At 34.3% G+C, this 20,661-nt stretch overlaps 1 protein-coding gene across 47 annotated transcripts in view; it reads right to left on the bottom strand.

Annotated features, from left to right (window-relative positions):
• RIMS1 (regulating synaptic membrane exocytosis 1) overlaps nt 1-20,661 on the bottom strand; it is a 421,648-nt gene that overhangs the window by 90,909 nt on the left and 310,078 nt on the right. For 18 of the 47 annotated variants that reach the window (XM_045843939.1, XM_045843943.1, XM_045843959.1 and 15 more), the window contains 3 exons: nt 14,893-14,964; nt 8,050-8,232; nt 6,898-7,010 (listed from right to left, as the gene is read on the bottom strand). In XM_045843939.1, coding sequence (XP_045699895.1) covers nt 6,898-7,010; nt 8,050-8,232; nt 14,893-14,964 — 368 coding nt within the window. The remainder of the gene's footprint in view (nt 1-6,897; nt 7,011-8,049; nt 8,233-14,892; nt 14,965-20,661) is intronic. The other 29 variants (XM_045843949.1, XM_045843950.1, XM_045843960.1 and 26 more) reach the window with 2 other exon arrangements.

The raw sequence follows: 20,661 nt of genomic DNA, 5'->3' as shown, positions 1-20,661 counted from the left end.
GTCCAAGAAATGTAGCAGAGAGGGAAAAATTGGCTTACTTTAAAATGAATAATTTAAAATATGCCTACAAAGCAGTTTGTGAAGCCTACAATTATATGGTATCTCAGCTTCTAACATAAAAGTGGGAGGTAAAGGGCAACTAATGTAATATAAACATTGATAGTTCTTCAGTTAACTGTTCAATCCCAAGAATGTGTTATCATTATTCCATATCTTTATTTTCTCAAGGGACATGGGAACTTGAGGGACAAGGCAGATATTAGAAAATTCAGCTCAGTGGAGAAAAATCAGGTCATCGGAGGAGGCAGGACCCCTCGTTGGGCCTCTCCAAGATCCTGGGGTAGAAGTGGTAGATGTCACAGCACCGCGAGACAGTGACAAAACCTGGGGTTCGGAGTCAAAATCTGGTTCTGCCTCACAACAGCTTGGGCACTTTAGGCATCCCACATAATCCCTTTAATTCTCTAACAAAATAGGTAATGATGCCTTCCTTACAGTTGTGCACACTTTGTTACCATGGTTTCGTGGTACTGTAGGCACAGCAGATTCTCAATAAACGCTGCTTGAATGTTGGAGGAGCTGTTAGAGCAAAGTGTTTGAGAACAAAGTCTTGGAGCGAGACTGGAAGCTAGTTCCCTATTCTACCGCTTGTCAAATTTATGACTGATAAGGAGCCAAGTTTTTAATTTTCCTAAGCTTCAGCTTTCGCATTTAGAAAATGAGGTAATAGTTGTGTCGCAGGTGGCTATAAAAATATTGAGATAAATATATAGCACTCTTAGTAGAGCCACTGATAGTGAGTGTTCAATGAATTCTAGTTACCATTAAAAATGTTAGTAGTATTTTATACTGCTCTTCCTGTGCTTTAAAGACATACGCTTTACAAATATGTATGCTGGAAAATTATCCCCTACAGTTAGGGTGACCAACTGTCCCAGTCTGCCCAGAACTAGGCTGGTTTTAGCACTGAAAGTCTAGCTTCCCAGGAAACCTCTCCGTCCTCCACAAACTGGCACCATTCACTGGTTGTCCTACGAGCTTATCTAGAATTCATAAAAAACAAACTCTCGCTGGGAGCTCTGCAGCCTGCACTGGCAGCTGGGCATGGCATGTCCCTGTCCTCATCTGTCCCGGGAGCACCCGAGGTACGTGAGTCCTCCCATGTGACTAATCGTAGTAAAGATGAGCTCACAGCAGCAGGGTAGCAGGGTCTTCATACAGAACAAGTTGTTTTTTCTTTATTTTTTACAGGATATGTGAGTCTAAAATGTGGCTTTAAATTTTTTTTGAAATTGCTTCTATCCTTTTGGAGCTTTCAAACTTTTTGTGGCTAAGCTGTGCTCCCTAAGTCCCTGAGGGGAGGGCAGCACCCGGGTCCTGTCTGGACACATTTCAGGACATGCCCCTTTGGTGGTTTTCAGCCACGTGGTCCATTCTGTGAGGCAGATCTACATCCCGAGTCCAAGGAAGACTTAGCAGAGTGACAGCACATCTCAGCCAGAACACAACGACCTTGTAAAAATATAACAATCTGACATGTGTTGTAGTGAACCTCTAAATGTATGCCCTTCCTACAGACTTTAAGTTGTACCACTTAGGGATTTTGTTTTGTTCTGATCAGACAGTTATAGCTTTTGGCTAGTAATGATATGTATGGTAGAGCTCTAATGAAGAATTATTAAATTTTTTGTTCTTTTGTCTAAATGAATTAGGTCATGACTCATTTCTAATATAAAGATGTATTGCTTTTATTATACCAAGATTTATCTTGCAAATACAAATAAATTCTTCTGAATCTAGGTAGAAAAGCACTAGCCATTTCTGTACTACAGAACCTAAAACTATGTTTCTGGTATTTGAATTAAAAACGAATGATGGCCAGAAATCTACGTAAAATCTAGGGACCAAAACAGCTTAATCACATTGGATAATATTTTACTTTTTATTAATACATACTTACTGACTAGTGTGTAAGACACTATGCCAGCATATATAGTATGTGCTAGAATATACACATTTGTAAATTCAAACTTAAATAAGTAACTGAATGTTATCTTGCATCTTTACACTGTGACATTGAGAAACATAATACATGACTCAATATACTAGGAGTTAGGGATAATACATTTGTGATTTGTGTCTTTTAATGTAGAACCCACTAAACTATAGAGGGAAGACACCTAGGTTTGTAGTCTACTACTTATCAGTGGTATGAATGGGTAAGTCTCTTAACCTCTCTGAACCTGAGTTTATCATTCATAATAGGGATGAAGCTACTCTCAGGACTTATAGGGTTACTACAGGCAACAAACTGATTTAATCACTGATACACAAGTCTTGAGTAAATGTACTTTTATTAAATTATAAAGCACTATAAACATTTAAGTATTATTAAAATTATTTCATTAAGCAAAAGCCATGCTCCTATATTTAATTATCAGGACAAAAATAACACTAAATAGGAAATGGTGTGAGTGGCACATGGGAGTAGGATGAGGTGTGCCTTTACTTGAAACTGCAGGCTGAAAGGTTTTCCTCTTATGTCCCTTGGGAAGAGAGGATTGATGGGCATGATGACACTATTGAGGTCATGAGGGATATATTTTGGCAGCTACTTGATTTGCAGTGTGACTGCAGTGGGGGCTGAACATTCACTAAGGTTACTGCTATCTAGAAGGGGAAACCTGGGGATTTTCTACTCCTCTGTCCCAGTTAGTACCCTGAACTGAAGATAAGAATTAAATCCTTGTATGTGAGAGAAGGGGAATGCAAAGAAACAAACAAAAATCTATAAAAATTTTTCTAGTTGGCAGTGTGGATAAATTTTGAAGCAAAAATATTCTTAATTTTAATAATTTTTTCTTTGATGTGAACTACTCATAATATACAATAACTGATACCAAATTCCACACAAAATCATTGCAGGGAAAAAAGCTACTGTTATATAATTTTGCTCAATATTTCAATAAGTACAGTTATATAACTCTCATATATTATGAAAGAAAATAAACAACAATAAATGGCTTAAAATTTACATTAATATTTACCTTTTGTAGAAGAGTTATATTTTTCTTGTTCTTCAATGAATTAAATGCACATAATGATGGAAACAAAAGAAAGAAATCAGCAAATTTATAGTTAGACATGAAAATATGGATCAACACAGTGGTATGAATGATAAAAATGCATAACATGTAATGTGACATGGTAACTTACAATGATAAACATGAAGAAGTCTCAAATATGGTACTAAAATTAATCAAAGAAAGAATGAGTACAATTTAGAGATTTAAAATAAAATGGGAAACATTGAGAAATTAATACATTTGGCATTTGAAACGTATTTTGTGGCATTTCTCTTGCTTTTTAAGAATTAAAAAATATTTCAGCACCAATTTTATGAAAACATGTTAATTTTAATCCATTGTGACTTTTTATAAAACAATTTAAAAAGAGTATTTAATATTCATAATAAGCATTTTTAATTAAAAAATAATAAATAGCATTTCAGATTTGAAATTTAATATAATTTATGAAAAATAAATTCCATTTTTTACTAGAAGTAGATATTTTCTTTTCATCTTAAAAAATATTCTGCAACATTTTCTAAATGGAAAAATATAGTCTAATTTAAGGAATCCTTTCTTCCTTCTACATCAATGATATTAAAATACGTCATGGTGAAATTGTTCTTTGGATACTATATTTCTTAGATATTTCATAAGCTGTATATCAACCTTCTTGTTGGTATGCCATTTACTAAGAAATAATGGCCTATCTAGATATTTCTGAAGAGGAATATTATTCAAGTTATAGGTAGCAGATATAACAGAATACATAAAAGACAAGTAGCACAGCATATGTTAGTTTATGAATAATCTTTAAATACATCTTCTTTAAAAGGCATTCAGTTGAGAATAAAAAGATATCATTTGATTTCAGAAAACTGTACAACATTTTTATGCGAACAATATGGTACTTTCAAGCTTCACGCTATGGAAAGGCTATATTGGAATACAACACTCAAATATAACCAGATAAATTTCCTCTAAGTCTTTGTTCTCAATTATCACAATGCCATTTGAGCTACCTAAATTTCAAGGGTATTTTTTTTCAGCTATTTTATTTCAAAATCTGTGTTGTAATCACCTATCTCCTTTCCCCCCAGAAAACCTTTAACATAATCAAATTCCATGTAGCATTCCTAATTTAAAAAAACAAACAAACTGTGAAATACTTTTTCAAAAACTAAGTAAACATGCCTTTTCAAAGGATGGTACCCTTTAAAATAATACATATTGCTTTTATAGTACAAAGAAGAGTAGCAACACTGAATTACAGAAAAACCAAAAAAACAAACAAAAAACCCAAACAATCTAATCATGTCAGCATGCATCCAAAAATAATACTGTGGACACCTATATCCAGAGACTGTGTTTGGATATAATTATTTTATAAGTTTAGCAAAATATTGTATCACTATCCAGAAATCTATACCATGTGAAATATTTGCTCTTACTGATCAACTACTTATCAACTCAATTATTTTTTAAAAAGGAGAATCACCCTCTGTTAAAAATAAAACAAAGAAAAAAAACTGGAAGGAAGTCAAGTGCAGTAGACCATTAATCTTCATCAAAGGTAGAAATAAAGTTTAACAAATAATATCAAAAGAAAAATAAGGTAATTGTACAGATTTAAGAACAAAAATGCAATCAATAAATAGAGTGTGCTAAATTCTGTCTAGCCCATGTATTATATTAGAAGTTTACTTTTAAAAATATTATTTTAGGATACACAAAGATGCCATGTGAACTGTTCACTTTGAAATAGATCTATAGTAAGATAACTGGGGATAGTATCATTTACCAAAAGTCCCAAAGCACATATTAACATCATAAAGTAACCAAATCTATGTTAATGACAGAAAAACACTGAGATATAATAATATGTTGTCATAATCTTAGAAGGTTTTATCTATATAACCATAAATTTCAGGAACTTCAAACAAGTATTTACTAGCATATTTGTGACATTAGAAGCAAAATAACTCCATCAATTTCATCCTCAGCCATTCCTTTCTTCCCACCTCAATTCAATCCTTACAAATTGATGATTTATCTGAAAGACAACTGTGAATATGAATATAATAAACAGTAATGTTGTATTAACAATAGAACATGAGCTTTTAAAAAACCAAAATCCAGCATACAAGTCAACTGATTTTATAGATGCAATTTGTATTATCTCTACAGAAATAATATAATATTACTATGAGAGTTATATTCAGTAACCTTATATGATTTGAACCTGAAGTATTTCAGCAACTAAAGGAAATGCAAAGAATTTTAGGAATACATGAGTCATTTTAGATTTCAGTCTTTAGCAAAATATGGCCAGTAACACTGAATTGTAGCCAAACACCAGAATTTGTAGTTTATTTAGTTGTGCAACAGGAAGTCATGAATGGATATTTTAAATAAACACCAAATTTCATTTTCTAAAAGTAAATTTTAAAACAATTTCATCTAGGCTATTGCTAATTTCAGTCTTAATATCAGTTATGAATTATCTTCTCAAAATGTTCCCCCCCAAAATGAAAGTTTATTAAACACATAAATTGAGAACTCCAGTGAATTTGTATTTTGGAAAAGAAAGTCAGGTTTTCACATTGCCTCATATTTTCCTGGTGAACTAAAAGAATACCCTTTAAGAAGCCCGAATAGTAAAGCATGTATCAATAGTAAAGGATGTACGATTTTTTAAAAATAATATGAATCCAGAGTTTACTATAGCAGCATTCCTGTATCAGAAAGCTGATAACTTCTTACAATCTATACTAATTTTTCTATAACCAAGTATCTTGCTTAAAAACTCTGCCATATCAGTCTTTGAAGCAATGTATTTATCTCCTTAGGTCTTGAACATTTCTATGATACATTCAGTAGAGCACTTGAATTAAGCTGTAAAGCGTGTACCCATCACCCTCAACATGAAATGAAATACAAGTAACATCAGTAACAACCAACACTGCTGAAAAATTACTCAAAATGTCAACCTTTCAGTTGTTTCATAAAAAAAAAAGATTTTTAATACATGTCTCAAATGTAATCCATTTATATCACAACCCCAAATTTAAAATTATTTCAGTAAACTACTTTACAAATCCCTGGTAAAATTAATATAAAAATATATACTGATAACAAATTATTTCACCTACTGAAAAACTAAATAGCACTTTGGGTCACATGAAGGAAACAGTGACTATTTTAACCCAGTATTTAAATCGTCTAGCCTAGGTAGATTAGAGAATTTAATTTCTATTATCAAAACTCTCTCACCCCCACCCTAGGAAAATAAAAAACAGTGTGTCTATCCTTAAAATAAAGAAATTTTAAGTAACATGGACTGTTAACACTAAAATGTGTACCCTAAGTCATTTTTTATCAAATTTATAAAAAAACACAAGACATCGCAAATAATTTAAAATAAAAAAACATTAGTAAACTCTTCTCTATGTGATCAAGTATTTAAGAAAGAAAATACTTGAAAAACAAGGTTAAATAACAAGGTCTTCTTTGAACACAATATACCATGTTGCACTGAGGATTACAATTTTTTATTTTCTTTTTTTGTCTTGAAAAAAGGTAACTAGGACTCAATCTGTTCTTTCAATAGACCATCTAAAATTCAATAATTCACTCACTCAGCAAAATCACAGTATATGCCATGAACCATTATAACTCAGGGCTGGGACTAAAATTCTAAGAAATTTAAATTTGTAAGATCCAGCAAACTACATGTAATCAAAATACTATTTGTTAACTAAAAGGAGTATCAAGACAGATGGTTCCCAAATCCAAGATTTTTGGACAATGATCACTCTTTAGCGGATACCTTGTTCTATACTGCCGCTTCTCACTGGCACTTGTGGGAGCTGCCTTCCCCTTCGACTGCCAAAGGTCGGGTCTGCGGGAGGGGAGAGGGGTGGACTTCCTTGTCGGTGCGTCCTGCGGGCAGAAAACAAGTGGGGGATGAAACGATGAAATCCCAAGAGGGCCTGACACAAATCTTTTCCTTCTTCCTGCTATTATTAATACAGGTATAAACCCCCTAACTAGGTCTTTGGAAGAAAAATATCAAAACTTTTTATGATATGTGTAAAAAATTATAAAGAAAGAGAGCAGTGTCTGTCCACTCAGCTATGCATAGTTAATCCCTGAACTGCACAGAACTGGACTTACTTCTTTTTATGAACTTGCCAGGAAGTTGTGGCTTTCTATTAGGTTATCAATTTTTGGTAGTGCTGAACCAAAAATATCTAATTCCAGCCTCTGAATCTTCACAGTATGCATAAATTAGTTAAGACTGTTACTAAATTGCTATTATTAAATCCATATTTATATCTAGAATCATTTATAAGTGATAAGAATAGTTACAGCTGAAGACTTTTCATTAATTACCATTTACTAGTATTTTATTTTTAAATAGGAAAAAACCTTGAAAGGTATTTAAAAAATAATCTTGGGCACATGCTAGGAAACATACTGGTGCAAGAACCGAAAGTACGAATAAGAATTCAGATGTGTGTAAATGCATTGCTGCTGCCCAGGAGTGAGTTGATCTCCATCTGCTGGCACTGAACATATTTTTTTAAACTAAAGAACTTAAAAACTAAGATTTTAATGAACACATACCAAAGTTTGTTTTAAATTCCTTATACTTTTTAAAGCAAATATACATTTAATTTCACATGATTTCATATAATTAATATATATATATATGAATATGCCACAGACAGATGGAAGGACGTAACACAGCCAAAGTTAATTTTCAATGATAGCTCATTGGCAGGAACTATAGAATATCACCAGCACAGTGGAGATAGATGTAAGTAATAGAGGATGTGAGAGAGGTTTGTGTCACAAAGAAAGGATTAAAAATCATGGTGTCATAATGAGTGAAAGCATCGAGTGCTCAGGAAGGTACAACAGCACAGCGACACCCGGAGGCAGGACATGAAAGCTGGGCTGGACACTGAATAGCGACCTGGTCAGAAGCGGAGAAGGTGGCGCCGACCCTCCGGGGCCAAGGTGGTGGACAGAACACAGTGTTCTGACACTAGAGTGCTCACTCGACCTTGAGCGAGCGGGATGTTTTCCCCTAAGGACTGGCTGATCAGTCGCTCTTGGGGCTGCGTATCCCCTTCTAGAAAGACATGGTGGGAGAACCCTAAAACATTAGGGTCAAAAAAGATCTTCAGTCAGCAGCAGGTTCACATTAACTTTAATACCAACATATCTGTCCAAGGAAGACCTGGTTAATCTTACAAGACAGTGATTTTAAAAACCAGGAGAAAACCCACTACATAGTACTGAAATGCAATTCAGTTCAAACTGACAGTTTATTGGAAATGTGCATGTCATATAGTTTTTGACGGCTAATCCAGATTCCTTCAATGTAATAAACCTTATAATTTCCATAAAGCCAGAGCACTCTGTTTCTCTATTACTATTATTACTTTTATTATTATTTTACTGAGCTGTATGTCTAGTGTCTACAACACAGCTGCACAGATAGCAAGAGCTCACAAAGATATCCTAATTAAATGAGTATGTTAGATTAATGAACGCAGATTGTTCAAGCACTTGCCTTCAAGAAGAAATAATGCACTGTAGAATTGTGTATATTTTCATGATGTTCATGCATAATTTTACTCTGCAACAAGAAGTCTATATCAAATAGACAGGAAAATGAAGATCTCTTCTGAGGTTAATTTAAACAGATCAACACACTAAAATGATATAATAAGATGGAGAGCACTTTATCACTAAACTGACTAAATGCAAAAGGCTGACATACAGATAAAAACAAGTTCTTTAGTATATAATATATATAAAAGATAGTTTTCCATATTCTGATAGTTGTCTCAATATGTTATTCAAAATTATTATAAAGTGCCCTGGCTGGGGTAGCTCAGTGGATTGAGTGCGGGCTGTGAACCAGGCATCGCAGGTTCAATTCCCAGTCAGGGCACATGCCTAGGTTGCAGGCCATGGCCCCCAGCAACCGCACATTGATGTTTCTCTCTCTGTCTCTCTGTCTCTCTCTCTTTCTCTCTTCCTTCCTTCTCTAAAAATAAATAAATGAAATCTTTGAAAAGAAAACACAAAATTATTATAAAGCAAATTTATAAACTAAGGATTAGGAATTAAATGCTGATGTGTACATTTGCAGCAGCCCCTGTACCCATAGTTTTGCCTTCCACGGTTTCAGTTACCCAGTCCACTGTGACAAGAGAAAGAGAGACACCACATTCACATTATTTTTATTGCAGTATATTCTTATTATTATTCTATTTTATTAGTTATTGTTGTTAATGTCTTACTATGCCTAATTTATAAATTAAACTTTATCACAGGTATGTATAGGTAAAAACTAAGGGTCTTGGATGGTATCCGCAGTGGATAAGGGAGGACTAATATAAGGGGGGGAGTAGGTTTACAGTTGTTTATATACAAAATAATACAATAATCAATAAATAATAATACAAGAATAAACTGTTTCTTATATGAACTGTAAACCTACTTCTTGCTCCACCCTGTATATATGCTTCTTAAAAACACATGTGTTTTTGTATTTTTCATAATTTTCAGTATATATTATAAATAAAATGCACATTTAAGATATCTGACATGTTTCATTTTCCACAGTGACAGAAGTAATGGAACAGCATCTCATTCTTTTTGAAACAATGCTGCAAAATTCGATTAAGTAATTTAAAGTATGTGAGGGAAAAGAATACATATTGATCACAGGAAGCATGTTAATTACTGAGTGCTTTATTCAACTTGTATTCAGATTGACAATTTTTCTTTTATGAAAAATGATTTTAACAGCTCTAATGATTTTGATTCAGGACATCTTCTTTATTTCAGAACAATAAAATGGAAAAATGTAAAGTTTTAGAAAATAAAGAGACACAGCTTAGGTTTTTAATGTGCATTGTATCTTCTAGAGATCTGGATTAATGCTTTATCCGACTCTAGTGTAGATCTCAAAACCTGGTCTGCACCTTGATTTCCAAATTAAAAGAAAACGTACTGTTAGTATTCTACATATGAAACTTAATTCATCTGAACTGACTTCTGACTTAACTCTACAGAATTATATAATTTATAGGGGAAGGACTGCATGATCAAATCCTTTCCGATGACAAAGAGTGAGTTTTTTTATCTATCATGCTTTAAAAGCCATTATCATGAGAATAAATCTCAAGTACTCTTTGTTTGGAATATACTCTCTAAATGTAGTTTGAAAATTGAATACTACAGTTCTCACCCTAGAAGTGAGAAATTTCATGGATCCTGCAATTTCCCTAAAATCTTGCTTCATTTCTTAATGCAAGTCATAAGTGTCAAAAGTACTTCTTAAATGTGACTTGAAATGTAAATAACTTAGGCAGACTTGATGTAGTACCAAACTAAACGGCAAAGTTATAAAAAGCAATTTCAGGTCAAAGAAATGGCTTTCTAGGTGTTACACAGAGCAAGACTGGGTGACTTAGTGTTCTCATCTCCCAAGCACCACGGGCCCGTGGTGTATGAAAACAGCTTGTACTGTTTCAGGTTAATCATGTAACGCCGGATCTATTTTTCTCTTTGACATGAACTAAAATTCCCTCAGTAACATAACAGTCCCTGCCACTAGCCAAACTGTAACAAGTATGACAGCACAGACCAAAGGGCAGGCACAGAAAACCACTTTGCCTGAGGAAGAGGGCGGAGTATGGCAGGAAGGCAGAGAAACTGAGGACAGTGAAAATGCAGAACTTGAAGAGAGAAGAGCAAGGTTTTAGAGATGAGATAATGGTCCCGAGTTTGTTTCAGACAAGAAGAAGGAGATATTGATCAAGAAGTTCTGAGGTACAGGAGTGAAATGTTGAGAATCCAGGCTGTGGAGCCTTGATCTTTGCAATGAAATTGTGTGGGCTAAGAATGTAAGAATGAAAGAGATTAAGAACCACTATGTTAGAGAATGGAACAGAAGTGAATGAAGATTAGTAAAATGATAATGACAACTCTTTACTGAGCATCAAAATGAAGCCATCTCTACATGCCAGACACTGAGGATATGTATGTATATATGCATGTGTTTGTATGCATGTATGTGTTATATATGTATATATGAACATATACATCCACATGTATGTTCTTTGTTTGTATTCTCACAATAGTTCTGAGAAGTGTTATTATCCCCATTTTATAGATGGAAAAACTGAGGATCATAGAGAGACTTGTAAAAAGACAAAGAGCCAACATGTGGTAAAGGCAAGATCTATACAGGTCTATGGAGCTTCAAAATTTGCTCCCTTTTCTCCCTATTGAGGCAGAATATATTTCTATATCATGAGATATAAAATGGTAGTTTCACCCCCCAGATATATTGTTAATCTTGTAAGACAAAATATAAATATATGTCCAGGTATCAACATTTTTAGCAAGATTTCATAATATTGTGTTCTGACTTTTTTATTCTCATTTTTAAATTTTTTATTTATTATTTTTTATTGTTGTTCAAGTACAATTGTCTCCATCCCCCCCCACTCTCCCTCACCTCACCCACCCCCATCTCCCACCTCAATCCTACTCCCGTTCTGACATTTTGAAGGAACAAAACATATGGGAAATGGCATTTAACGAATACTTAATCTGTTATATCCGCCTATATAGAACTCATATTTTTTTACAAAATGAGTCTTCTAGAGAACAATTCTAATTAAATCAAAATACGTCGGACTCTAGTCCACCATCTGCAAATCCATATCTACTCACTGAGTTCAACCAATGCCTACTCTCTTCACCTAAGACTAGTGTTTAGGACTTGAACTTAAGTAAAACACATCACTGAAACCTTAGGTTGTTAGCCAGACATGTTAAGTTGCAATAAATTGCTTCTATTGCAACTTAACAATATAGCTGTGTGTTTTTTAACGACCTTTAAAAAGATGACCATGCACGTGCTACTTAAGGTTAGATCTTCAAAATGGTTCCTCCTGTAATGGCTGTTACAGGCCTACACATGCTCTTTCCAGGAACACTAGAGACACATAAAATGCATACTCAAGCAATTCTAAATGCCCATCCTGACAAAACATTCCTCAGTTAGGATTAAGAATGCAGGCTCCACAAGAAGAAAAAGTCACTAGCACAGGATGCAGAAATGGTGCTAGTGGTTCACTGGGCCAAATTCACATGGAGGTGAAAAGTCAGACTTTTAGTCCGGAGTTTCCCCAAAGAATCTGAGGCACTGCTTTAAACAGCGAGACACGAAAGTCAGAAGTCAGTTCTGTCTGCATTCTATCTACAGATGACCATGATATCTTTCCAGATATTTTCTTACAAGGCTGTTGCTCATAAGGCCAAATTTGTTTAGGCCAACAAAGGACCTTTGAAATTATAAATATTATACAAATTTATAAATATTATAAACATTATAGCAAATTTTGACAGAAGCCAAAGAATAACTGTGTAGTATGACTCCTTTAGGGAACTTGTTAGCTCCCAAAGGCTAAAAATAGCACCTGCAGCATTCATACTGTGGCCTCGATTCACCTGCAGTTAGATGTTAACTCAAGGTATCTTCTAATGAAAGGAGAACTAACACAAACTTAGAAAATCCAGACCAATTCTTCTTTTGTAACTAGCTGTTCAACAATTCACTTAGAAACTAGGTCTGTAATTTATACTGTAATAAAAATCAATAAAGAGCTCAAATTATATCAAACAAATATATATACCTAAAATGTCTGAGTTTTCTATACTAAAACCTACAGCCAAAGTAAGTAAAGGCAAAACTAATAGGAATAGGGTTCTTAAGCAGCAAACATTTGAGAGTGGGGGGGTCAGTTAAATTCTTGCTATTCTTACTGAAGGGAGGATTTATGTTTATCTATAAAAATTTCCAGGGTTGCAGAGAAAGATGTCTAAATGTCACTCCTCTGTAGTTAAGCCCCTTCAGTTGATTCAGTTGAATTATCTAACATTTTGTAAAACAGTACTTTATTGTCAAAAAATTTGTTCACTGATAACACCATAAATACAAAATTAAATAAGCATGAATGGAATACAAAGAACATTGTGGGAAAAATTTCAATCATGTCAAAATAATTGAAATCATATGTGCATGAGATAGCAAGGTTATATGATGGTTGAAGATTAAAAACTTAAAAACTTCAGTTGTTTACAGGGCTAGTAAAGAGCTTACAGTGAGCTGACAATAAGGAATACATAAAAAGAAACATAATCAGTATTGTTCTATCGATCTCTCTATCTAATCTGTCTGGTCTGTCTAAAATGCTAGAACTCTGTGCTTTATTTCCTTCCTCAAAGTCCAGCTCCTCTGTAAAACTGAAATTAAAATTCAACACTTTTTTGAGTTTCCCAGTTCCTTTTTCCATTCTAAGTTAAGTTTCCTAAATAGTTAATACCCCAAAAGACCATTAGCCAGGAATAAATTCCATCTCCCCTTCTCATACCCCTTGATGTGACTAACACCTACTGATTTTTCAGACCCCATCTCAGAGGTAACATCCTCCGGGAAGCCTTCCTTTTTTGCTCCTATTTTGTTCTGTGAACTTAGCACACAGTTTGGCACGTGTTTGTTTGTTAACTGAATGATTCACTGCCTTGTACAGATTCTACCTCCACCCAAACCACTGCAACAGCTTTACTGGTATACTACATCTACCCCTGGAACTTTCAGACTGCCTTCCAAAGTGCTGTCAAAGTGACTTAAAATTTTGAAACTCAAAACCAATCATGTACCTCCATGTTTAAGGCCTATCCATTAATCTTCCATGGAATAAATCAGAAAGTGAAAATCTGTAGCACGTCCACAAGGGCATTTATAATACAACCTCTAGCATAAACTCTAAGGACTTACTCAGTTTTATTTTCAGCCCTCTCTCCTATCTCCTGTATCCTATTCTCCCTCCCCAAATGGGTATGGTTTCCCCATACCCAAGAAAATATTTCAGGCCTCACTGTATCCTCATTTTGTTCCCTTCTCATGAAAATCTCTACCCTTCACATCTACTTGTATATCTCTGGATTTAGCTCAAGTGACACCTGTTTATGAAATATTTCCTAACTCATAAGCATGCCACTCTTCTCCCTGCTTTCGCTGTATCTCATGCATGTCTTTACAACTTCTATGGCACATGAATGTATTCATTCATTTATATCTATGTCACCCTGCATGCTTTCAGTAATTGCTGGACTAATAAATATATGTTAATTGGATTTCTGGTATTTCTCACAACTATGTAAAAATGTAAAAAAATACCTTGTACCCAAAATAGTAGAAATAATATGGAGTTAGATGAATTACAAATAAAAGATCACTAATCCTTATAATTTCTGTATTAACTCAGCAAATATCTTTGTTTATAATAGTCAAGTAGAATTTCAGATTATCTGTATGTAGAAATTAAATTTTTTAAAAGATGGCATGAATTAAATAAATAATAGACACTTAAATAAGAACTACTTGCATTTTTAGGTACTATATTCATTGTTAACAAGTAAATAATCTCAGGAACAAAATATGAATGTCCCAACATGTATATAGAAACAAGTATGGTTTTAATTCTCTTTAATAATCAGAATAATCACTAAGATAAGTGCATGAGATTTTTCTTAAGCCCCAAGTCTTAAGGGCTGTCTTCAAATCACCCTTCTCCTGTTTTTTGAATGACACTACCCCATATAGGAGGTCTGTTTACATGAATGTCTTTCAACATCACAGTTTGTATATAAGAACTGGTCGTGTGAAGTGCCCTGACTGTGGTAATAGAACAGAAGATGGCCACACGCACAACGCCAAGCCTACCTTTCTGCATCAGAGGCAATGCCTTTCCTAGTCTGTTTTTGGATGCTAGATCTTTCAGACTTTCTGGAGTGCCTGTGGAATGAGATGTTAAAGAAATACAAAATATATGATGAATAAAGCTACAGTATTATCATATAATGATAAAAGCAACAGACATGAAAATGACAACCATCTCACCTAAATGGTTTAGTCAGTCAGTATATTTTTAAATAAAATAGAAAATGAAAATCAGAACTGGTGCTGTTTTTTTGGAAGACACAAACTGACCAACAGGAGACAAGGCGCTGACATGCCATCAGGCTAAACATAATGCAGTGATACTTAACAGGGACCCCTGCTGAGTGACCTTGCCTCTCCTAATGAGTAAACAAATTCAACAGTGAAATGTGGCAATGACAAGTGTCACAGCAGAAATGGTTTCGGTGCTAAAAGATCACAAAAGGATGAAGTGACTGCACTTTTACAAGTTGAAACTTGGTGCTACAAGGATTTTTCCTTTGTTATTTTCCTCTCACAAAATTATGAATAGAAAAAATGCTATAGTGAAATGTTTCACATAAGAATACTTTAAATTAACCATTAAAATCATCATAAAGATACATTTGTAATCATATAGCATTTTAAAAGTCAATCATGTCCCAAATCAAAGAACTGATAATGTTCCCAATTTACTCTGTCCCAAAGTACGTATGCACACTGAGCATTTGGGACTTGAAATGCATTTTCCCATAGAAACAATGTTTATATAGAAAGCTTACCCCCAAGGCAGCTTACATGTGCCTATTTACACTAAAATGTGTCTGGGCTATGATATATTTAAAATAACTATAAAATACCGTGGTCAAGAAACTCACATATTTTAAAAAAAGAGAAACCATAAAAGAAATGCATACTTTTATCTCATTATTTGTCTATAATTTATGCTTACTTTTCGTTCCTAATATCCTTTCCTTCTAACAATGGTGAGGAGACAACTGTTTGTCTTTTTTAAAGCTATTATTGACATATAATATTATATTGGTTTAGGTATACAACATAATGATTTGATGTTTGCAAAATGATCACCATAGTAAGTCTAATCAACATCCACCACCACACATAATTACAATTCCTTTTCTGTGAAGAAGACTTTTCAGATCTACTCTCTTGTCTTTACTCTGTTTATTAATACGAGATATCCTGAGTGTCCAATATACCTCATGCCAAGCCCTGTCAGGTACCAGGGACACATATCAAAGTATAAAGTCTGCCTTCAGAAGGTGTAGAGACTTCTGGGCCTGCTCATCTCTCTCCTTCTTTTCTTCTTGCCGAAATCTAGGTTAATAGTACTTTGCCCCTCAAAGCCAGCATCTGGGTTTTTCAGCCTTTCATTACTCTGACAAAATAGAGGAGGAAGACATCTCTCACTTAACCACTTTCTTTGACTAGCTGGAAAAGAGGGTATACTGCAGGACAACTGAATGCCAGGCACTGAGAGAGGCACTCACTCATTTAACCCTTATGACAATTCTTTAGGTGTCATCTTCATTTTACAGATGAGGACACAAGCTTAGGGCAGGCCCCACAGTCAGTAACAAGCTGAGCTGGCACGAGGAGGGAAGCCTGTGTGGCTCCTCAACTATTGCCGTCACGTGCTGTCCAGCCAAGAGGGTGGAGGGGACAATTCTGATGCGTGCCCTGTGATGCACACTTATTCAGGAAAGAAGAAACCATGAAATTTGGTCCATGCCGGGAAAAGCACTAAGAAAAGAACTCTCTCTCTGATGTAAGGGATGGTTCTCACTCACTTTGTTGGGCATTTGGTTAGGAGAGGGAACTGTGGGGTATGGAGGAATAGAGAAGTACATGGTACATGCCTAAAATCAGTGGGAGATGGTTGTTGGGAAGGAAGCTTGTTCCTGAAGCAAAGGGAAGGGAGGCATATAACACAGCAGAAGGAGCTAAACGAATGGAAGGGCAAAGGCAGAGTAAGGTCTGCAGGCCCAGTAGGTATCTCAGCTCAAAATAAAAAATGGTATCATTATGGGAATTTATGCTTGGTTGGAGGAGGACTCAGGGACCAGGAGAACAAATGTTCCTTTCTCATCTTCAACACAGCAAGAGACAGCAAAAGCATCGAGTTGTAGGCCAATTCACAAAACTCATTCTCATGAGGGGTTTTCACTAATTCATTCATTTAACAAATTGTTGAGCATGTATATACATATGCCAGGCACTGTTCTAGGTGCTTGGAATATTTCTGCGAACAAAACAGAAGAGTTCTGCCTTCAAGAAACTGGCATTTTATTGGTAGAAGACAAATAGGCAACAACAAAACCCTTCAAACAATTAAACTACGTAGTATGTTAAAATATAATAAATGCTAACAACAAAAAAAGTAAACCAGGGTAAAAAGTATCAGAAATATGTGTGTGGAAGGTGGGTGGGGCAGCTGCAGACTACAATTTTAGGTAGGACGCTCAGAAAAGGACTCACTGAGTTGGTGACATTTTAACAAAGACATAAGGCAGAGGGGTTAGCCATGAATATATGCAGGGAAAACCTGTACTGGGCAAAGACACCAAGTGCAAAGGCCCCAAATCAGTGTGTGCCTGGTATGTTCAAGCAACAGTAAAGAGGCCAGAAAGGACAGTATTACATGAGAAGAGTCAGGTGACAAGAGTTTGGGGAATAGGGAGGGGGAAGCTAGGGATATACCGAAGAATCTGGTAGGCCTTTGTGCAAACTTTCTACCTTTGCACAACAATGTGGTCATAGGGATCTTTTAGAACTTATCTGCTTTCCCTCCTGCCCCCAGTAATTTCTACAAATCTTTCTAGATTCAAATGCGAGTTTACCTCTGTAAAACTCTATACTCTTCCTCTTCTCATCTAAAGCACAATGATTTATATACTAGATAGGCAATCACAGTAACTGATGGGGCCAATGGCAACAATGATGATGATAACACATCTAACACAAACATCTAACTCACACTATGGACTTGCTGTAGGCTAGCATGATCATGGTGTCTGCATTGTCTCATTTACTCTCACCAGCCCAACTGTATCGACTTAAATCCTGGCTGACTACTTAGATGGCTTCACAGGGAATACAAACCTCTATCATCTTGTTTACTCAAAAGTTTGGGAATAAAAAATAAATCTGAAGAGACTCTACCTAAACAAATGTTCATATATAGAGAAGATGGATGCACACAATGAAGATACATTTACTCTTCTGTATAGAATTGATATTTGTGTATATGACTATAGGCATTAAATAGACTCACTATTTATAATACATAGGTACATTTCATTCAGCAAATGCATTTTTGAAAGCATGAATAATAAAGGATATTATGAAACACTCAAAAATAATTAGTAATGCACTGAATCTATAAGTGTTTTTACATATTCTCCTCATCTACGTGGCAGCTGCCATTAATTCTGAAAGTGAAAAGGGGTGATTTCTTTATTCCAGAAATATTTTGAATGGAGAGAGAAGATTCATTCACTTTGAATCAAAAGGAACCACTTCATACTTTTGGTCAAAGATTCTGATAGGCAAGTGGGTACTACAAAGTAAAAAGTGTGGGAAACATACAAATATGGTTCTTTACAAAAGAAATTAGATACTTTAGCAGAACATCACAGGAATTAACATGAAACACAGTGGGTACTTGTTCCAACAATTTAAAGTCCTGAAGAAAGGGCTATTTTATCAAATATTTTCAGTATTTTTAAGTGACAAGCAGATCTAAATTGTATTACAATTCACAAAGTTATATATACATGGTTGATAAAAGTTACTTTTAATATATTAAAATAATGCCATTTACAAAGAGATACTTTGTTATTGGAATGATGATTCTTAAAAGTCTCAACATTTTAGTAAGCTGTGAGAAACAGTTCTTGGGGTTACAAATTTATAGTTTTCTTCATTATTATTTAAAATAGCCTATAACTTAAAAAAATGCTTTATTTAGATAAAATACTTCTATGTTAATTCAAAACAGATCTACTGAACCACTTCCGATGACATCAACATTGGGCACTGCTGAAACCACATTAGGGTGAAATGATACATTAGAAACTGTGTGTGTACACACTGCGAGAAATGCAAGGTCAGCTACATCCTTTCCAACTTACTAGAGAACTCTTTTAAGCAAGAGTTTACTATTTTTGTATTATTTGTTATTTTCAAAATTATCAATAAGAGCTCTGATTCAAGGCATCCAAAGGCTGATTATATAAATTGTCACTGACTTTAGAATATTTTTCTAGCTACCAGTACATAGAGTGAAAGTCACCTTATCTATATTTACCATTCCCAAATATAATGCTATGTCCACTTCATTTGCAAATTGGTAGAAACTTTTAAATGAATACATAAAAGTGCTGAGGTGAAATGCAAGTGTTAAATTTTGCCAAGTGGTTGACATAGTTACCTAAGAATTTAGTACCTGTTGATGTAAAATCTCTTGTTTTTATGTCCACATGATTTCTATACTTCATTAAAAGGTTACTGCAAAAAATTTTCTGTTCCCTACAGTAATAAATCATATATCTAGGCATTTAGAATGTATTTTTTTGTTGAACATGGATTTATTTACAAATAAATCATAATAAAACAGTAAATACTATTCAGAATTATGTAATAGTAAGAATTTCCTTTATAATTTTATCTAAAAGTAGTATTTCTAATCCTAAAAATTTATCCTTAAAGCTATGTATGCAATCTATGAAATCAAATTACATAATTCTTATGTCTTTAAATAACTAATTTTCAATTAACTGTCACCTTATGTATGTAAGAACTAAAAATGATTATTTAGATTTCCATTTTGCTCAAACAATGCCCAGATAATCTTAAATTTATATTCATTACAAAAACCATCATATTTAATTGTCCTATACTCAAACAGTGATTATATAAGATGAAATCCATTGACTCACTTGTATTGGAATAAATTCGAAGGCTTTCCAGAATTGCCTTTTATAAAATGAAATTATAAGTTCCTTGATCAGGACCTTGGCTTCTGTAAACACTGCTGTGACTTTAGCCATTAGAATAGTGCACACATTAGGAGCACAATAAGTATTTGTTAAAGGAATGAGTAGCAGTGAAGATGCAAATGTTTATTTGCTTTATACAATTATTTTACATTCTTATTTGAAGAGACTTTAAATTTATAGTATTTTTTTCATTGAAGATTTTATTAATTTTCCTAGTCTCAGAAATTCTGTCCTAGAAATCAGATAGCTGCCCTGGCTGGTGTGGCTCAGTGGATTGAGTGCTGGCCTGCAAACGAAAAGGTCATCAGTTCAGTTCCCAGTCAGGGCACATGCCTGGGTTGCAGGCCAGGTCCTCAGCTGGGGGTGAATGACAGGCAACTGATTGATACTTCTCTCACACACTGATATTTCTGTCCCTCTCTTGCTCCTTCCCTCCCTTTCCCCTCTCTAAAAATAAATAAATTTAAAAAAAAAAAGAAATCAGATAGCAGAAGAAATTACTTTTAGATCCAAAATATATAAATATAAGTGATATTAAGAAGTAAATGTCTTAAAGACTAAAACATTATAAAATATCACAAAGGCCTTCATAAAATAGCAGTTTGTGGTATTTTCCAACATTTATAAAATGATGTATTAATTTATTCTGACAGTGTTTAGTATTTCTTTCAAAATGAAATCTTGAAAATATCTCTATTATGGATACAGACAATAAATGATAGTACTCTTATGTTACAACTACTCTGCTCTATACACACATAGTTTTTTAAAA

This window comes from Phyllostomus hastatus, unplaced genomic scaffold (genome assembly GCF_019186645.2).
Source record: "Phyllostomus hastatus isolate PE091 unplaced genomic scaffold, TTU_PhHast_1.1 phas_contig_40, whole genome shotgun sequence".
Classification (NCBI taxonomy): Eukaryota; Metazoa; Chordata; class Mammalia; order Chiroptera; family Phyllostomidae; genus Phyllostomus; species Phyllostomus hastatus.
The sequence above is the reverse complement of the archived record's forward strand: the minus strand, read 5'-3'. Positions and strand labels throughout refer to the sequence as shown.